The following is a 16161-nucleotide window of genomic DNA, read 5'->3' on the forward strand; positions in this document are numbered from 1 at the left end:
AAAGCCGGAATATTGTATTGTTAAGTCTATGAACACCGAGAGAATTGAAAGTGAGATGAGAAGAGAAGTCATCTCATAAACCCGAACTTATTAATAGCCCATGTACGAAAAGAGCGACTGGCATCAATCATGAGCGAGCACTTTTGGCCGCCTTGACGAAAGCACGGATCTTGTCCAGGTCTTGCGAACCATTGGTCTCAACACCGGAGCTGACATCTAGTCCTACGACCTTGGACCCAGCCTTACCAAGCTTAGCGACAATATCGACAACATTATCGGGGTTCAAACCACCCGCTAGAATAACACGTAAGCCCTCGTCGCTATCAAGGACCTTTTGAACACCTGCTTCTTCCAGAAGCTGTCCTGATCCTCCAGCGCCGGAATCTAATAGTGGAAGGGTGTGGTAGGCACGGCGTGCGATGCCAATATCACCCGGTGCGAATTTGCGAATGACAGGAACAGGAATCAGGCTTGCCCATTCCAATGGCTCTGAGCCATGGAGTTGAACAATGTCAAGCCCCAGCTTTTGCTGTTGGGAAAGGACATATGATAGCGGCTGGTTCATGAACACACCCACAAGCTGTGCGCGAGAAGGGTGACGCAGCACGCTAATAGAATTCTCAAACCATTCTGACGAAGTTGCCTTCGAGGCCTTCTCGGAGCTGAGCACCGGTCGAGGTGTAGACTTAACAACTTGAGAGATACGTAAGGCCACATCATCTGGTACCAGTCTTGACCTACCCTGGACCATAATGATACCAATCAGATCAGCACCGGCTTCGATAGCGGCTTTAGCGGCCTCCTCACTGCGAGTACCACAGATCTTAACCAAAGGTGAGTTTGATGATGTAGAATCCTTCTCGGCAGATCCACCAAGGAGTTGCGCCACGAAAGCGGCGGTATCCGATGCACGCATGAGAGCTTCTCCGACCAGGATGGCCTTGACACCCTCGTTCTTGTACGCTTCCACATCCTTTGGCCCCATGATACCGCTCAGAGCGCAGACAATGGTACTATCCGGCACCTGATCCATTAGGCGACTTGTGGTACCGAGATCAACTTCAAAGCTAGTCAAGTCACGGTTGTTGACACCAATTACTTGAGAGCCGAGATCAACTGCAATCTTCATCTCCTCGGGAGTGTTAACTTCGACAAGAGGTTCCATGCCCAGACTGCGAGAATAGTTGTAAAGACGGGTAAGAAGCTCAGTGCTAAGCATTTTCACGATCAACAGAACTGTGTCAGCACCAGCAAGGCGTGCCTCCAAGATTTGATATTCGTCGAAGACGAATTCCTTGCGGAGAACAGCAGGTCGGTTTGTGAAACCTTCTAAACTCTGTCGAACTGCACGGAGATCATCAATGGTGCCCTTGAACCACTCAGGCTCGGTCAACACGGAGATGACACTGGCGCCAGCTTTAGCATACTCACGCGCTTGCGCTGGAGCGCATACGTCCGCCGAGATAATACCCTTAGAAGGCGACGCTCGCTTAATCTCTGCCATCAGTGACAGAGGATAATCGGATTGTCTCAAGCGATCGGGGAAAGAAATCTGGGGCGGTGCGATGTTCAGATCGTACGAAGCTTGAAGAGCCTCGGGGCGCGACGCATGGACCTTCTTTTGTTCGGCAACAGCATTTCTACGATGAGCATAAATTTTCTCAAGAATCGAGACTTTCTTGTCCCCAGAAGCAGCGGGTTTAGCTGTGTCGTTGACTGGGGCACTGGCGGCCTTGTTTTCACTCCAAGTGCCAGCAGTGAGTTTAAGGAAGTTTCTGAACATCTGTCGTCCATACTCTGTCAAGATGCTTTCTGGGTGGAATTGCACACCCTCCACAGCAAGTTCCTTGTGTCGTACTCCCATAATAACGCTGTTTCCGCTACCATTCTCCAACTCAGCCCACGAGGAGACCTCCATGCTGTCAGGGATAGTGGAATGGGTACCAGCGAGTGAGTGATAGCGAGTGACGGAGAGAACAGTCGGCAGACCCTCGTAGACTCCCTTTGCGTCGTGCTTCAAAACTGATGTCTTGCCGTGGAGAATCTCACCCGTCACGTCGACCTTGCCACCGAAAGACTGAATGATGCATTGCTGACCCATACACACGCCAAATATGGGGATCTTGCCGCTGAAGTGCTTGATTGCAGCATTGCTGATTCCTGCGTCGGTGGAGGGGTGACCCGGTCCGGGACTGATCACTAATTGTGTCGGTTTCTTCGCAACCAGATCCTCAACGGTAACTTCATCATTACGGTAGACGGTGACAGTGGCACCCTCAAGCACCAAGTATTGGTAAACATTCCAGGTGAAAGAATCATAATTGTCGATCAGGATAACATTCGAGGCACTGCTTAGGCGGGCAGCTCTGGTGGGATGGTGGGGGGAATGGTCGACGAGATCCGCCATGATTGCTGCCGGTTTGGTCGAGAAAGGATACGATGGATGGCTCAGAAAAGAGTCCAACAGTCCTAGACACCGTAAGTCAAGATTTCCTCTCGCCAGCTGAACAATTAGTCGTAATTCACCAGAAGCAAAGATGCTTCGTGACTCAAAAGTCCCGCTTGGTTGGGTTGACAAATCCTCACCGCCCGAGCTAGTCCCAGATAGGAAATGCGGATTGTTGGACTTCGCGCCGCGGTGAAAGATGTTTTTCTGCTGGAGCTTCCCGAAGCTGTCTGAGCTGTCTTGTGGTTGTACTGTTGTCTTCCCTTCGCCCTCCCTCCCTCTCTTCCTCTTTCAGAATTATTCTTAGGTTCTATGATGATCTAATAGTCCTGCCAAATGGCTCCCATTCCGGAAGCCTATTTCCCGTCCCTGGACAAATGCTTCTCTGGGGACGCCCAGCTTTTGTATGACCCTCACTGGCCGCGTCCTTGGATTGGTGCTTGATATTAACCATTTATAGGTCCTGGGAGAATGTTTTCCTCTCTGTCAATGACAGTGGCGGTTGTATGAACGATACAGACAATGTTATCGCCTTCCTTTCGCACCCCGACACTACTCAACAATTATCCCAAAGTTTAAGCCCTTTCTCTCGCCCTTCCCCGAAATCGAAATCCGAATTTGAGTCCAAGACTGCAGCAATCCATGTCGAGTCGAATTCGAAAAGTTCTTTCAACCTAAATGAGATCAAAGCCGACGCGCAATGGCTCAGTCAGACCGCTAATATCGACGAGATCACCGCTTTGCGCATCACCATCATCGAATGGCAGGATCGCCCAGCTGCACGCCTCACTGCGAACTTCTCGAATGAAGAAGCTACCAGCATCCAAAGTGCGGCAGGTGTTGATAGTCTTCGAGTTTCGGTAGCTGGCCCGAATTTGGCCAGTATTTTGAGGCAGGCCGGAGGTGACGAGAATGCCTCTTCGTTTGACACGGAAAAGAGTCGACGCTTGCGATTACGGAACATTTACATCTCTGAGCGTGCTCACATCCTCAAAACACTTCGCAAGCTTCTTGTACTTTCTCTGCATGATTTCGCGAACGACCTCGCGAATCCTGATGAAGCTCTCATTGCGCGCAAGATTACACTATCTAAGCTCGGTCTTTCTCTTTTCAAAGAGAAGAAGTCCGGGGATGGACTTAAACAATCCTTCGATGAGTGTATTACCGGTATTCGAAAACGCCTCAAGGACATTGCTGCAGATGGCGGTTGGTTAGGAGCCTCCGAGAGCAATGAAGAAACAGAGGCTACCTGGAAGACTACGTTGGTAGAGGAAATAGTACATATCCTCCAGCTAATGTTTCATCAACTTCGGGCATCATCAGAAGTTCCTTCTGGAGTTCTCTTGGAATCTTGGCTTGGGCTCATGGACGAGTATGATTTTTTGGAGGCTCTATGTGTGGTACGTGTTGGCATGATCCGAACTTTCGTTGCTTCCCATGCTGTGTATGCTGACTAGAATCAAAGCCTTGCGATCAACCCACAGAGGTGCTCTTGCCACTTCAATCCTTCGTCTCACTGACCACTTTGGAGTTCTTGAAAACTTCCGAACTGTTCCCATGCATCCTAGATAAGAAAAAGCCATCTGTTTTCCCACCAGGACAAGAGGCACATATATTCTCCAAAGAAAGGATAGCTAAAATTACAGAAATCTTTTTTGGTTCCTGTAATATGAGAAGGATCGCAGCCATCCCCGCTGCTTATTGCTGGGGTCTCATGCTGGTAACTTTGCAAGACATAGCTTCTCAGGACAAAAATAACAGGGAGTTGGAGCAGCTCAACAGTGCTGTGAAGTCTTTCCAGACAGACACCGATAATACAGGACCATCTCAAGGATTCGAACAATCTCTTTATGAAGATCTTGTCGATTGCGTTCGGCCACCACACACGAATGAGGAGCAGGATCCTCTATTGATTCTGACCAGTGATCAGATCAGGGATTTGACCTTTAGCACAATCATCACACTCTCAGCCAAAGCGGGATCTATGTCAGCAACCGATGACCATTTGACATATTGCTGGATACGTCTTGCGCTGCTTGATGCCATGCGTGCAGCAATTAACTACATTCCCTATTCACCGGAGATTGTCGAGGCACTGCTATCGATCCTCGATGGATCACCAGGTCCTTTACCCTGGGCTTCTACGGGCTGGCTGGGCCGTGCCAATGACCCGAAGTGCGCTTTCGTCAACGACAAAAGCTTGATGGATTTCGTTTTCCAGGTCTCCCGTTCTCGGTTTCCATACGAAACGGTTCCCTTCCTAAAGCTTTGTCGTGCTCTTGTGAGCCCGCTGTTAATAAATGAGGATGGCCTGCCCACTCTAGTTGAAGAACTTGAGAGCATGAATACCTTCACAGAGATGGTATCGCCGGACTTTCATGGATACGAGACGATACGAGAAGATGAAAATGCCAATCTGGTGACGTTGACTCGGGCTCTTCCAATGTTTGAGTCTTCTCCTCACAGTCACCTGTTGAACAGCGAGCCGAATAATGCTCTTACTGTCCAAGGCTCATCGGAGATTCCAGCCATGGCAATCGGGCAAGTCATTTCCGAATCGAAACCTGCTGTCATAATGTGGCAGTATGAGTACTCATGTCTGAGTTACCTGGGAAGTTGGCTAGAAGAATGGGGTGAGCGTGGAGGTCATTCATGTGGTTGGGATCCAGAGTGTGGAACTGAGATTATCGGTCTTCTAGCAGACCTTGTCGCCAGCTCTCAAGGTATGCAAGCTCACGACTCCCCGGGGACGAGCGCAAAGAGAGTATTGGAGTTAGCCAGCGATGGGCTTTCACGCCAAGGTGACATCATTTCAGTGGTTCTGGATATTTTCGAGCGCAGCCTACAAAATGTTGGTTCCCAGGGTGGTGCAGCGGAAGCATTGGATCTCCTCATGGCCTGCATGCATTTCATCCAAGAAACTCTGAAGGTACTTCCCAACAGAGTCTGGCCTTTCTTCAGCCGCAGCAGCTTCATTGGGTCTGACGGAAACGGCGGAGTGCTAGCTGCAATTATCTCAGCAGTAGAGATTCCTGCTGGGGAGTATCCGTTCCTGTTGAGCTGTCTCCGCTTGTACGAGGCTGCTGTCAGTGATGCTGTTTCTCGTGCAGTACTGCGTAAATGCCCGGGCAGTGTAACTGGGAAATCAATGATTGCATCGGACTGGGGTGCAGGTATTCCTTCCCACGTCATGAGGACCATTTTGCTAAACTTCACCCGCACAATGGTCGAGGTCTTTAACAGCAATGGCAATTGGAGATTCAACTTCCCCGAGCAAAAATTCAAACTCAGTGCTAGCCTTGCTGCTACTTTTGATCGGATTCTTTATTATGCCTATGGAATCAATGATTCCAAAAAGCCAGAGTCAAAGGTCACTGGCGTATTCTCCTCCTCTGCGACCTACCTTCTGGACATGCTCCGTCCACGCTCAACCACAGACCTACCTTTCAATGCGATCCTTCGATTAATAACCGACGGGCTCCAAACTCCACCTACTCTTCACCTCCGCTATCTTGACTTGATCGTTGCCCAAGTCAGCTCCGTTTTGAAGCTGAGCAGTAAGCTTGTTCAGGCGGCACGACTCGCTGAAAAGCCCGAATCACTCCTCGAGGACCAATTGTTCAAAGCCACTCCAGTCTTGATCAAACTCTACGCCCTCTCTGATGCCTACAGACTGCCAGTTGTATTGCTATTGGACACCTTGGTCACGTCTGCTTCTTCAGACTCCGATAAGGAACCGCCCTCTCTTGTTGGCCATCTCGGGGCCGAGTCTGCTTGTCTCTTCCTTGATGTCCTTGCTCAGCTCGACAAATCACTCAATGACAAGCCTTTGCTCCTGGCTATCTGGAACCTGCTGTCAACCTTTGTCAGTAAGCGTCAGCAATGGTTAGCGGTATTTATTCTCACCGGAGCCTCTCCTCGTCAAACTTTGAAGAAGTCAGAGGCCGCTGGGGGTCCAAAGATGCGAGGTGTGCCATTCTTGCAAATTGCACTTGATAAGCTTGCACATATCGATACAGAGGATCCTGAGATTGCCTTGTCATTACTTCAGTTTGTTTCTCGGGCTCAGGAAAATTGGCCATGGGCTACGCCACACTTGCAAAAGCATACACCATTCTTTGACGGCATATTGCACTACGTTTCGAAGCTGAAAATTTCCACTCTCCCTGTATCTGATCAGATATTTGCCACGCGCATCGCGGCTGTCGTTACTGATATCTGTGCTGTTTACCTCTTCCCGTTCAAGGAACTACTCAGGGGGGCGTCAAAGGCTGATAAACAAACAATTGAGCGAGCCAGGAAGTTTTTTGCTGACCTTATCCCTCTGGTACAATGGCTGTCTAAAGATGCCGTGGAAGTCCATGCCTATAACGCCTCTTTACATGCAAATCTCAAGAAAAACTTTGAGATGCGCTACTCTGGCTGCAAGGTAACAGATTTCAAGAAATCAGCGCTTGAACCTCGTGCCCTCGGACGTGATTACTACTATAATCTCGATATGGGACAACGGTTGCTGTCGTATGACTTTGCCTGGGCAGGAAGTCGCAAGCAAGGCTTTTCTGAAGAGTTTGAGAGAGCAAACATCAATCTGTCGCTTGTTGAAGCGCAGGTGGTAAGTTTCAACCCTGTTATCTTTCCTATGTAATGTCCCAGCAATTAACCCTTTATCTAGGCTCTTCTCAACAGCTGGAAATTCTTTGCTGTTGAACATTGCCAGGACTTCATGAGAGCAGGCCAGCTTGTGCCAGTTTTAATGGCAGAGGTCGCACAGAAATGCCTGGAAGCCAATAGCCGGGCTGTCCCGCCGGAGGCTATCTTTGCCCGAATTCAGCAAGTACGAGTCGATTTCGCCCAGGCACTGACCCAGTGCTTGGTTGAGGAGGGATCCAGGGGAAATGAGGTCTTCCACTTGCTGGAAGTAGTATGGAAAGCCCTGCGCTCTCGTTATCCAAGCTACGAAGCCGCCCTCGTCGGTGATGATACGGAATACTACAGATCCCTCCTTAACGTGCTGTTCTTGGCTCTCCAGTTCCATGTGGATGTGCCTCGGTTGCAAAATCAGCCAGAGGTCCTCACAAAGGCGGCCAGGGTCTCATCCAACATTCCTGTGATAGTGGAGGTTGTCAAGACTATTGTTGCGCAGGGTTTCCGGTCACTCACCTCATATCTGCATGACGATCCGGATAAATGCACGCCAAAGGATTTTGCGATTATCATCGCCATTCTTCAGACTTGTCTACAAGTCAAAGATGCAGACCGACTCTTCGAGTATATCACCTTCCACATTCAAGATAACGACACTGTGCGACATGCTACAACACTGTTCTCCTGGGCTGATCAGCTTGCTATTGCGGGTGACCCCGTCTATGGCGAAGTCAGTCTCTCCTTCCTTGTTAAGCTGTCTACTCTCCCAATGCTGGCTGAGCATTTGGCTGTGGAAGGGGTCCTTGGTAAATTATCAACATGCCGCCTTACCAACATTCTCCAACAGCCCAAGGGATTCGGACCCTTTGATCCCGTTCCTCGTTTATACAACATCTGGACTGGTGGATTCCTGCCCTTGTGTCTGAACTTGCTCTTCAATGTCGTTCGCGCAGCACCTGAAGTGTCTGCCTTCCTCAATCAATTCGAAGGCCAGCTCAGCCGTGCTGCAGAGGTCTTCTCCCACGGTCATGCCACCCCGCAATCGCAATGGATCAGTCTTAGTATGGCATCGGAAGCATACTCGCTGGCTCTTATCTCCGTTGCCCTGGACCGCTTCCGTAAAGCTGGACCAAGTGCTGGTCTGGACCCGCAGTCCATCCAGGAGCTCAAGTGGGATAGATCACACGTCAAGGCTGATATCGAAGAGCTGCTCAGTCGCCGTCCGTACTTGCGAGGACGTATTGTCGCCACTAATGATAAAGAAGCCGAGATGTCCCGACAACCAGCACTTGACAGCAAGCATAATGCAGAAAGTCGGTTAGAAGAAAAGATCGTCATCGAATTGGAAGAAGTGCTGGCATGTTTGAACAATGGCGAGGACTGATGATACTCATGTCTTTTATAGCCTTGCCTTGGTTTTTTTTTGTTTTGTTCTTTATTCCTCATATTTCTGTTGTGTATTCCTGGACTGGTTTTTGGTGTGGTTGATCGATGCATGGGGATTCTACAGGATTTATTCTGCATTCAGCCATTTGTGGTGGTGTCTAGACTAACTAGTCATGGATTTCTTCATGAATATTTTCTTGTCAGTGTATGATAGTAGTACTATTACTAATCCTAGTAGGATGTAGGTGTTGGGTATTCACTAGGGGCGAAGCAAACCTAGTGTAGCATCGTCACTGTAATCAGCGCCATCTTGACTTCGTAGTACATCAAGACCTAAATGGCCTCGCGGGTCGCTACCTCGGCCCAGATACCTCACCACTCGCTCTCCCAGCAAGGGTATCCCGGATAGTTTCTGAATTTGGCAGCAATATCGTTCTGTCAGAGTATTGCGATATCTGGAGGGGTTGTATTGATTGTAAAGGGAGGGGACAAGTGGAGTTTTATATTTCCTGCGCTTGATCGATAGTGTCCCAACCTACAACTAGCTGGAATACCCCCAGACTGGAATGTATTTAGCATTCGAAACAGCGATTGACTCATTTTGACCCGGTTATTTAACACTGACCAACAGCGAGGACTAGAACAACATTTATTGCAGGGGATAGAGCCAATGACAAAGCTGATGATTATATGTAGTGCATCCGTACAACGACGGGAATGAAGTATGAGCTTAAACCAGGTTCAAAACACCAGATGAATTGAATGCGAAATCTTTTCGTTATCTTTACGAGGATAAGGTATTTGTATAGGGATTGATCCAATTTTGATGTTATTTGAGGTATTCACAGAGAAGTATCGTCACACGATCATGTCGCCATTAGAGACTGGTAAGGAAATCGGGTTGACGCCCACAGAGAACAAGGGGGAAAAAAAACCTTGTTTCAGATGAAAAGAGACAGGAGAAGGAGAGAAAGATGAAGGATGAAGTCGGGAACAAAACTGGAGTGCAAAAGATAAGTATCAATCCTGACCACATAATCTGGACGCCGTACCAGACGGAATATATCAGTTCGTGGGGATTGAAGACATATATAAGAGAGGAAGAAAAGAAGCAAAGGCTAAGAGGCAGTATAAGGAAGTGAAAAGAGGAGAAGAGGAAATGAAACAAGAAAAAGAAAAAGAAAAAGAAAACACCCGCTCAACCACACCAATGCGGTCATCTCACACATTCTGTCATGATGGCGGAATCATAGTCATCCCCATGCGAAAAGGAAAGCAGAGAAGAAAAAAAAAAAGCATCATTTAATAAACCGTAGCTCCAAACGGAGCGGTTTCTTTGAGATCCTCCACCAAATCTTCGACGTTATTCAAGTACCTCCCAAGTAGAGCCTGTTTTTCATCCGTTGTGCGCGTATCCCTCGCCATCTTCCCTGCACCAGCAGGCGAATGTGAATGTTGCGAATGTGGGCGTGAAGAAAGCTTACTAGGACTGCGCTGCAGACCCGGTGGACTGGAGATAGCACCCGGACCAAGAATGGGGGTTTCGGGCATGAGATAGAAATAAAGGAATTCGACGAGTTTGAGCTTGACCTCGCGAGATGTGGCGCGCTGCTTGAAGAGCGATGTTACGGTGAGTAAACCATCGAGATCTTCAAATGTGCGGGTATTAGCCGGACACTCGAGGAGGGCTGTGACGAGGGTGAGGAGGGTTGCGGATTGGATGGCTGGACAATTGATTGGGTCGAGGAGGTCGAGGAGGAGATTCATATAGATTTCACGGGCGAAAAGGGTACGAGATGGAGGGTGGAGAAGGAGGGCGCCTTGGATGAGGTCGAGGGTGCACACGATAAGCATGTCATTTGTTCCATTGCTGCCGCGGCCGAGAAGATGTTCTAAACAAGAAACAAGACGCATTGCCACTAGAAAAATTGAAAAAAAAAAATGATTCGTCAGTATATATATATTTTTTCTTATTCTCGTTTCGTTTCGTTTCGTTTGGATTTTTTTTTTCTTTTTTGCTGAGGTTGTTGTTGTTGGGATTGTAATTATGCTGTGTCAATGTGACAGCTCTTATACATACCGTTCCATTGAAAACCCTCCTGGAGTTTGAAAAATTCCCTAAAGGCTGGGTCATCGTGCAGCTCGTTCAACGCCTTTGGCACGGGTTGATTTTCAACAGCAAGATAGGACCTGCGACGGTCTGGTGGTGATTTGGCAGCAGATTTGGAGAGGCAAATTTGGGCCAAGAGGCCCTCAACCTGGCGTAAGCCTTTGCGAACCTTGCTAGGCTCATAAGAAGAGAGGTAATCAAATGAATGTGCCAGCAGAGTCTCCATGAGTGTATGTATACTCGACGAGGAAGTAAATAAAAAGATGAGGAGGAAGAGTCAAAAAAAAAAGTCACACACAGCCGGGACGCCGGCCAAAAGAAAAAGCTCTGCACAGGCAACACCAAGATGGAGACTTCAGCTCAGCTGAAGAGCATATGCAGTTTCTTTATATCGGGAAAAATGGGGAATGGCTGGGAGTGGCCCGTGTTGAAAGACGATGAGGTCAGATTTGGTCGATCCACCACGGCCCAATTGGGCAACGTAAATAAAGGGCGGTTGCCCCGGGCGACCCACTCAATTTTTATGCTGTAAGGAACAAATCAAAAGAGAATCCCCTGGTTCGATGGTAGTTTAAGCTATGAACTGCTTTTCTTCAAACCGGTTTTGTCTGCACTTCAACCCCAGAGAGGCTCTTATTCTTGTGGAGACATCATATGTCATTCGTGGTGACTTGTGGCTTGATTAGAGTAGAATTCTAGACTTGCTACAATATTGTGTGTAAACAAGAATCTGTCTTCCAGGTTCTACTATATCTGTAGTACTTCCTGGTAATTCATTAATAGTTTGCTAGTAGTATCCCTTCCAATGTTATCCAAACAATATCCCCTTGCACCTGCAACTTCAAGTTGACATCTGCACAAACCCATTTTATCACATCCCATCACATCCCTTCGCGCCCTTCACTCGCTTCTTCAGGTCCCTCCTTGCCTGTTTCGGGTTAGTCATCGGCCATCCCGGATTGACCAGTTGGTGATAATGTAATTTCCTAGTGTACTTTGAACTATAAACAGCCCGAGTTGCTGTGTGGATCAGTGTGGACCAGCTGACCAGAGTCCGTGTCTATGGTAACTGACTATTCTCGTCGATCGAAGTGACAGATACAGCTGAACTCCAGTTCAGCTGTATCTGCTGTCTGACTTTATAGGGCCGGTTTACACCGATGATTACTGACTGTGTATAGGAGTATGTATTAATATTAGTATAGGACATTCACATACTACGATGCGACTATAATTATTAAATATTTTCTCGATACCATTTTATTATCTGACAATGATCCTGATACTGTAGAGTACGACACTTGGGCACTATGTATATTTCTGCTGATTTGATGTCATCACATGAATCTGTCTCTCCGCATCCGCCCACTCCACCCCTCCAAATCTTCCCCTCATCACCACCACCTCCCCCTCCACCTCTAAATACCTGGAAAAATGAACCAAAATACTTCTTTTCAACCACCCAGCCCGATCCCTCCGAGGACCAGCTCGGCTGGTGCTACAAATGGTCCGGCCAGTCCACCATCCCACCGCCATCGAAAATCCATCGCTGATGAATCCATCCTCAACACACCCTCGACAAGGCAGAAACATAAACGCAACAAATCCAGCGTTGACGGCACTAAATATAAGGATGGCACTTGGTCGCCGAAAAATGAGGAAATCATCATGGGGCCATACGAATATATGCACCAACACCCCGGCAAAGATGTACGCACACAGCTCATCCAGGCATTCAACTCATGGCTCCAAGTCCCGCCAGCAAGTCTGGCCATTATCAGTAAAGTGGTCACCATGCTGCATACCGCATCGCTATTGTAAGTAGCAGCAGTAGCAGCGCCCCATCAGTATATCACTGGCAGTTGACTAACCTCTATAGAATCGATGACGTGGAAGATAATTCTGTCCTCCGCCGTGGAATCCCCGTTGCACATAACATCTTCGGTACAGCGCAGACCATAAATTCAGCCAATTACGTCTACTTCCTCGCTCTACAAGAAATCCAACAACTACAGAACCCCGCCGCAATCGATATCTATGTCAAAGAGCTCCTAAACCTCCACCGTGGCCAAGGAATGGACCTCTTCTGGCGCGACACTCTCACCTGCCCCACTGAAGATGAGTACCTTGAGATGGTCGGCAATAAGACCGGTGGCCTCTTTCGTCTCGCCGTCAAATTGATGCAAGCCGAAAGTACGACGGGAAAAGACTGCGTCAGTCTGGTGAATGTTATGGGTCTAATCTTTCAAATTTGCGACGACTACCTCAATCTTTCTAATACGACTTACACACATAATAAAGGTCTCTGTGAAGATCTGACAGAGGGGAAATTCTCTTTTCCTATTATTCATAGTATTCGGTCTAATCCGGGAAATCATCAGTTGCTCAGTATTCTCAAGCAGAAAACTCAGGATGACGAGGTGAAGCGCTATGCGGTGCAATATATGCAGAGTACGGGGAGTTTCAACCATACTCGTGAAGTTGTGTTGGATTTGCGAGATAGGGCTTTATCGTTGATAGAGGCTATTGATGCCTCGCCTCGTGTTAATGGTGCTGGAGATGGAGAGATGGTTCGTGCTGTTTTGCAAAAGATTGTTAATTCTACATTGTCCGATGAGGTGGCTCAGTAGTGATGTGCTTGGTACCGTCGTTTTGTTTGTCTTTTTTTACGATGTTGTTGGACATTCAGCTGAAGGAGTTGGCTTTTCTTTTGATATATACCCCATCTCATGTTTGATATGATTGGCAATATGCAATGATACGAGTACACGATATTCATCTAGGTAATCTCCGACTACATAGAATCAGAGACTGTATGGGTATCCAAGCGAGTTTTTGAGTATAGAAGACCCATGGACAGCACCTGTCCACTGTGGGTGGTACCAATGACCGCAACCATGAAGAACTTCAATAAGTTGGAATAGTAACTAGTATCCCGAGTATCCTCATGACGAGTCGTAAATTCCGGCTATATATTAAACCATATCACATCACCATGATCAATACGCACGGACATGGGGTATGTATCTATGAAAAATTTCCAAAACACCATTACCTTTGTGTATCATGGCCAATCCCAAAGAAGTCAAGAACGAAGGCAAGTTTTTTACATAACCACACAGCATGCCTTTTCCAACTTGCGCATAACCCTGGGTAGCAACGCGTTGACAACCTTTTCGATCTCGTCTTGCGGCTGTTGCTGTTGCTGGTTCTGGTTCTGGTGCTGTTGGTGATGACCCTGTTGTTGACCGGGGTAACCACCGTGGTGCGGTGCCTGATGCGAAGGGTAGTTCGGCATGACGGCTTCACCACCGGTGAGATTGACGTAAATGCGACCGGCATTCTCCTCAGTGGCATATTGCAATCCTAATTCCCGACAAACTCGTTCGACACGAGGTTTGATTTTCTGTATATGTCCGGCCGAGTGGTTGCCCTTGCCGACGATGCTAGAGAACTAACATTAGTATGATGCCATCCTTGAGCTGTCGCGAACATTGCATTTCCAGAGAGTTGACATACACATGGAGGTGGTTTTGGCCATGCGCCTTGGCATATTTAATGCGCTCTTCCAGAATCTCCTCCGCCTCCTCGACAAACTGTCCGTGCAGGTCGATTGTATCCGCCTCTACGCGACCATTTGCGTTATTCTCGCGGAAAATGAACTCGGACGCCTGCTTGTTATATTGTTCCATTTTGCGCCCGTGGGCCTTGCCCTCTTCCGAGAGCTGTTTGGCGGCGGCGCCATCACCGCTAGAGTAGGCTTCCTTGGACTAGACGGGGTCAGATCATTCTGCTAACTGCTAACCACTGCAAGTGCTCACAATCCCAACTGCACTTGTATAGAATGCAGTGAAAGGGGGAAGGAGACTTGAAAAGCACTGAGAATAGAACATACCCGGTGAAAGCAATCGCCACGCTTGTTGGCTTCCTGGCGTGCGAGATCGCGAAGACGATCGTACTCGGCTTCGGCGTCACCGCTCTGGTCGTGGTTGAAGGCTGGGAAAAGTGTTAGGAGGAAATTGTTTCAGGGCTCAAGGATTAGCGCGCAAACGTACCCCGCGGGCCTAGGTGGGACAATTCGTAGGACATTTTGTAGTGGAATGGAGACGTAAAGAAGTTGGAGGTTGGAATTGCAGGGGAAAAAGATTGAGTGGGGAAATTGACTAAATCGGACCAAATCAGATCGGCGGAGAAGCCGAAAATTCGGAATCAATTGGAGGTTCCATGGTTCACTTTCGAGTATACTCCGTAAGTGATGTTTTTCTTATTTATTCCAATTTACATCTGCATTATGCTGATGGTCATCTTTGAGTGCCAATTGTACCATTCCTGTATAGTGTGGTATTTAGTGTATTCTGGATTGAATTGAATTAGATGTAAGTTGTTGGTATTCAGGGACTGTGGACCTAGTTACTACTGGTATTACCAGGCACCATCAGTACACAGACACCCTAGAACATAGACCAAGGCTATCTACTCCATACTATGTATATGTGGAGGGAATAAGCACAGTTGTATACTATATAGCTGTAGTATATGAGTATCCTAAAGTTGAGCAAATCTCACACTATTGAATCAGTGGAGTTTATACTTTCTTGCCTGCTCCATACAAAAGATAATTTCAAGCGTGGTGGAGGACATTATGGTACTATAGACGAGCTAATCTATTTCGGGTCCATGCTCTGTATACTGTTTGAGTCCACTGTTAAGTGCCGACCATCTGGTCTATCTGGGCAGATAGTTCTCACACCCATCAATTTACACGGAATACTGGATAGACAATGAGGTTTGACCTCATGATGAACCGGTTCGTTCCGGGGTTTCATCGAAACTCGGATCTAACCTACTCTCGAAGTTGAGGAAGTGGTCAGTGTTTCATATGCCAAAAGCACAAAATTGGGAATACACTAGCATCAAACTCACAGAACGGCCGATCATATATAATATAGTATACTCTCCATAATTCATCTTCATAGCCTAAGCTCGGAGAAAAGATTTGACGTTGATGGAATACACAATGGATTGACAGGTGACAGAAGGATATCCGATGGATCCAATCATCAATAATTTATCTCTTGTCCGTGGAATAGAGTGGGATGGTCATCTCAGGGTATAAGCTAGTATCTAGATATCAAAGTGGGGATTAGTTAGCAGATAGACTCATTTATATACTTCCGTACGGAGTACAAGTACAGTATCTAGATAGACCTGCTCAGGTCTATCTAGATACTGTCACAAGTGTGATAATATCCACAGGTGGAGAACAACTGCAATTTCGTGTACAGGATACGTACGGAGTATAGACAGTAGGCTCTTAAAGGTTTCTCGGGTTGCACTTCCGCGGAGGCGGCTAAATTATACTACAATCTGGGCATTCTATCATTCTCATTCGAAATCTTCAAAATTGAAATGAAAAGTATAATGAGGTCGTATAAAAATCAAGTAAATTGCATCTACTGGTCTATACAGTCGTTGACCTGCTGGCCAAAAAAAGATTACATTCAGAGTACCGCCACGACAGCTTCGAAGTCGACCTGTCTCCAAATCGAGTAACTGGAGGCTCGAATGCCGGTCT

General features: G+C 47.5%; 5 protein-coding genes across 5 annotated transcripts; 2 read left to right on the forward strand and 3 right to left on the reverse strand.

Annotated features, from left to right (window-relative positions):
- Positions 1–127: 127 nt before the first annotated feature.
- Positions 128–2407, reverse strand: N7469_008326 (bifunctional anthranilate synthase/indole-3-glycerol-phosphate synthase; the record flags this gene model as incomplete). The annotated part of the gene is made up of 1 exon (XM_056647244.1): positions 128–2407. One exon carries the CDS (start codon positions 2405–2407, stop codon positions 128–130), a length of 2280 nt encoding a protein of 759 aa, XP_056498795.1.
- A 375-nt stretch (positions 2408–2782) lies between these two features.
- N7469_008327 (nucleoporin) lies at positions 2783–8474 on the forward strand (the record flags this gene model as incomplete). The annotated part of the gene is made up of 4 exons (XM_056647245.1): positions 2783–2850; positions 2907–3846; positions 3912–7058; positions 7119–8474. 4 exons carry the CDS (start codon positions 2783–2785, stop codon positions 8472–8474), a joined length of 5511 nt encoding a protein of 1836 aa, XP_056498796.1.
- A 1304-nt stretch (positions 8475–9778) lies between these two features.
- N7469_008328 (cell division control protein 14) lies at positions 9779–10812 on the reverse strand (the record flags this gene model as incomplete). Its single annotated transcript, XM_056647246.1, has 2 exons — positions 9779–10395; positions 10557–10812. 2 exons carry the CDS (start codon positions 10810–10812, stop codon positions 9779–9781), a joined length of 873 nt encoding a protein of 290 aa, XP_056498797.1.
- A 1208-nt stretch (positions 10813–12020) lies between these two features.
- N7469_008329 (FPP/GGPP synthase family protein) lies at positions 12021–13216 on the forward strand (the record flags this gene model as incomplete). The annotated part of the gene is made up of 2 exons (XM_056647247.1): positions 12021–12403; positions 12466–13216. The coding sequence occupies 2 exons, from the start codon at positions 12021–12023 to the stop codon at positions 13214–13216; spliced, it is 1134 nt and encodes a 377-aa protein (XP_056498798.1).
- A 476-nt stretch (positions 13217–13692) lies between these two features.
- Positions 13693–14675, reverse strand: N7469_008330 (Smr domain-containing protein; the record flags this gene model as incomplete). Its single annotated transcript, XM_056647248.1, has 4 exons — positions 13693–14032; positions 14106–14356; positions 14482–14582; positions 14642–14675. The coding sequence occupies 4 exons, from the start codon at positions 14673–14675 to the stop codon at positions 13693–13695; spliced, it is 726 nt and encodes a 241-aa protein (XP_056498799.1).
- Between the last annotated feature and the right edge of the window lie 1486 nt (positions 14676–16161).

Source organism: Penicillium citrinum (genome assembly GCF_028827155.1).
Source record: "Penicillium citrinum strain IBT 23319 chromosome Unknown utg000007l:1.0-2040159.0:1.0-2041076.0, whole genome shotgun sequence".
Taxonomy (NCBI): domain Eukaryota; kingdom Fungi; phylum Ascomycota; class Eurotiomycetes; order Eurotiales; family Aspergillaceae; genus Penicillium; species Penicillium citrinum.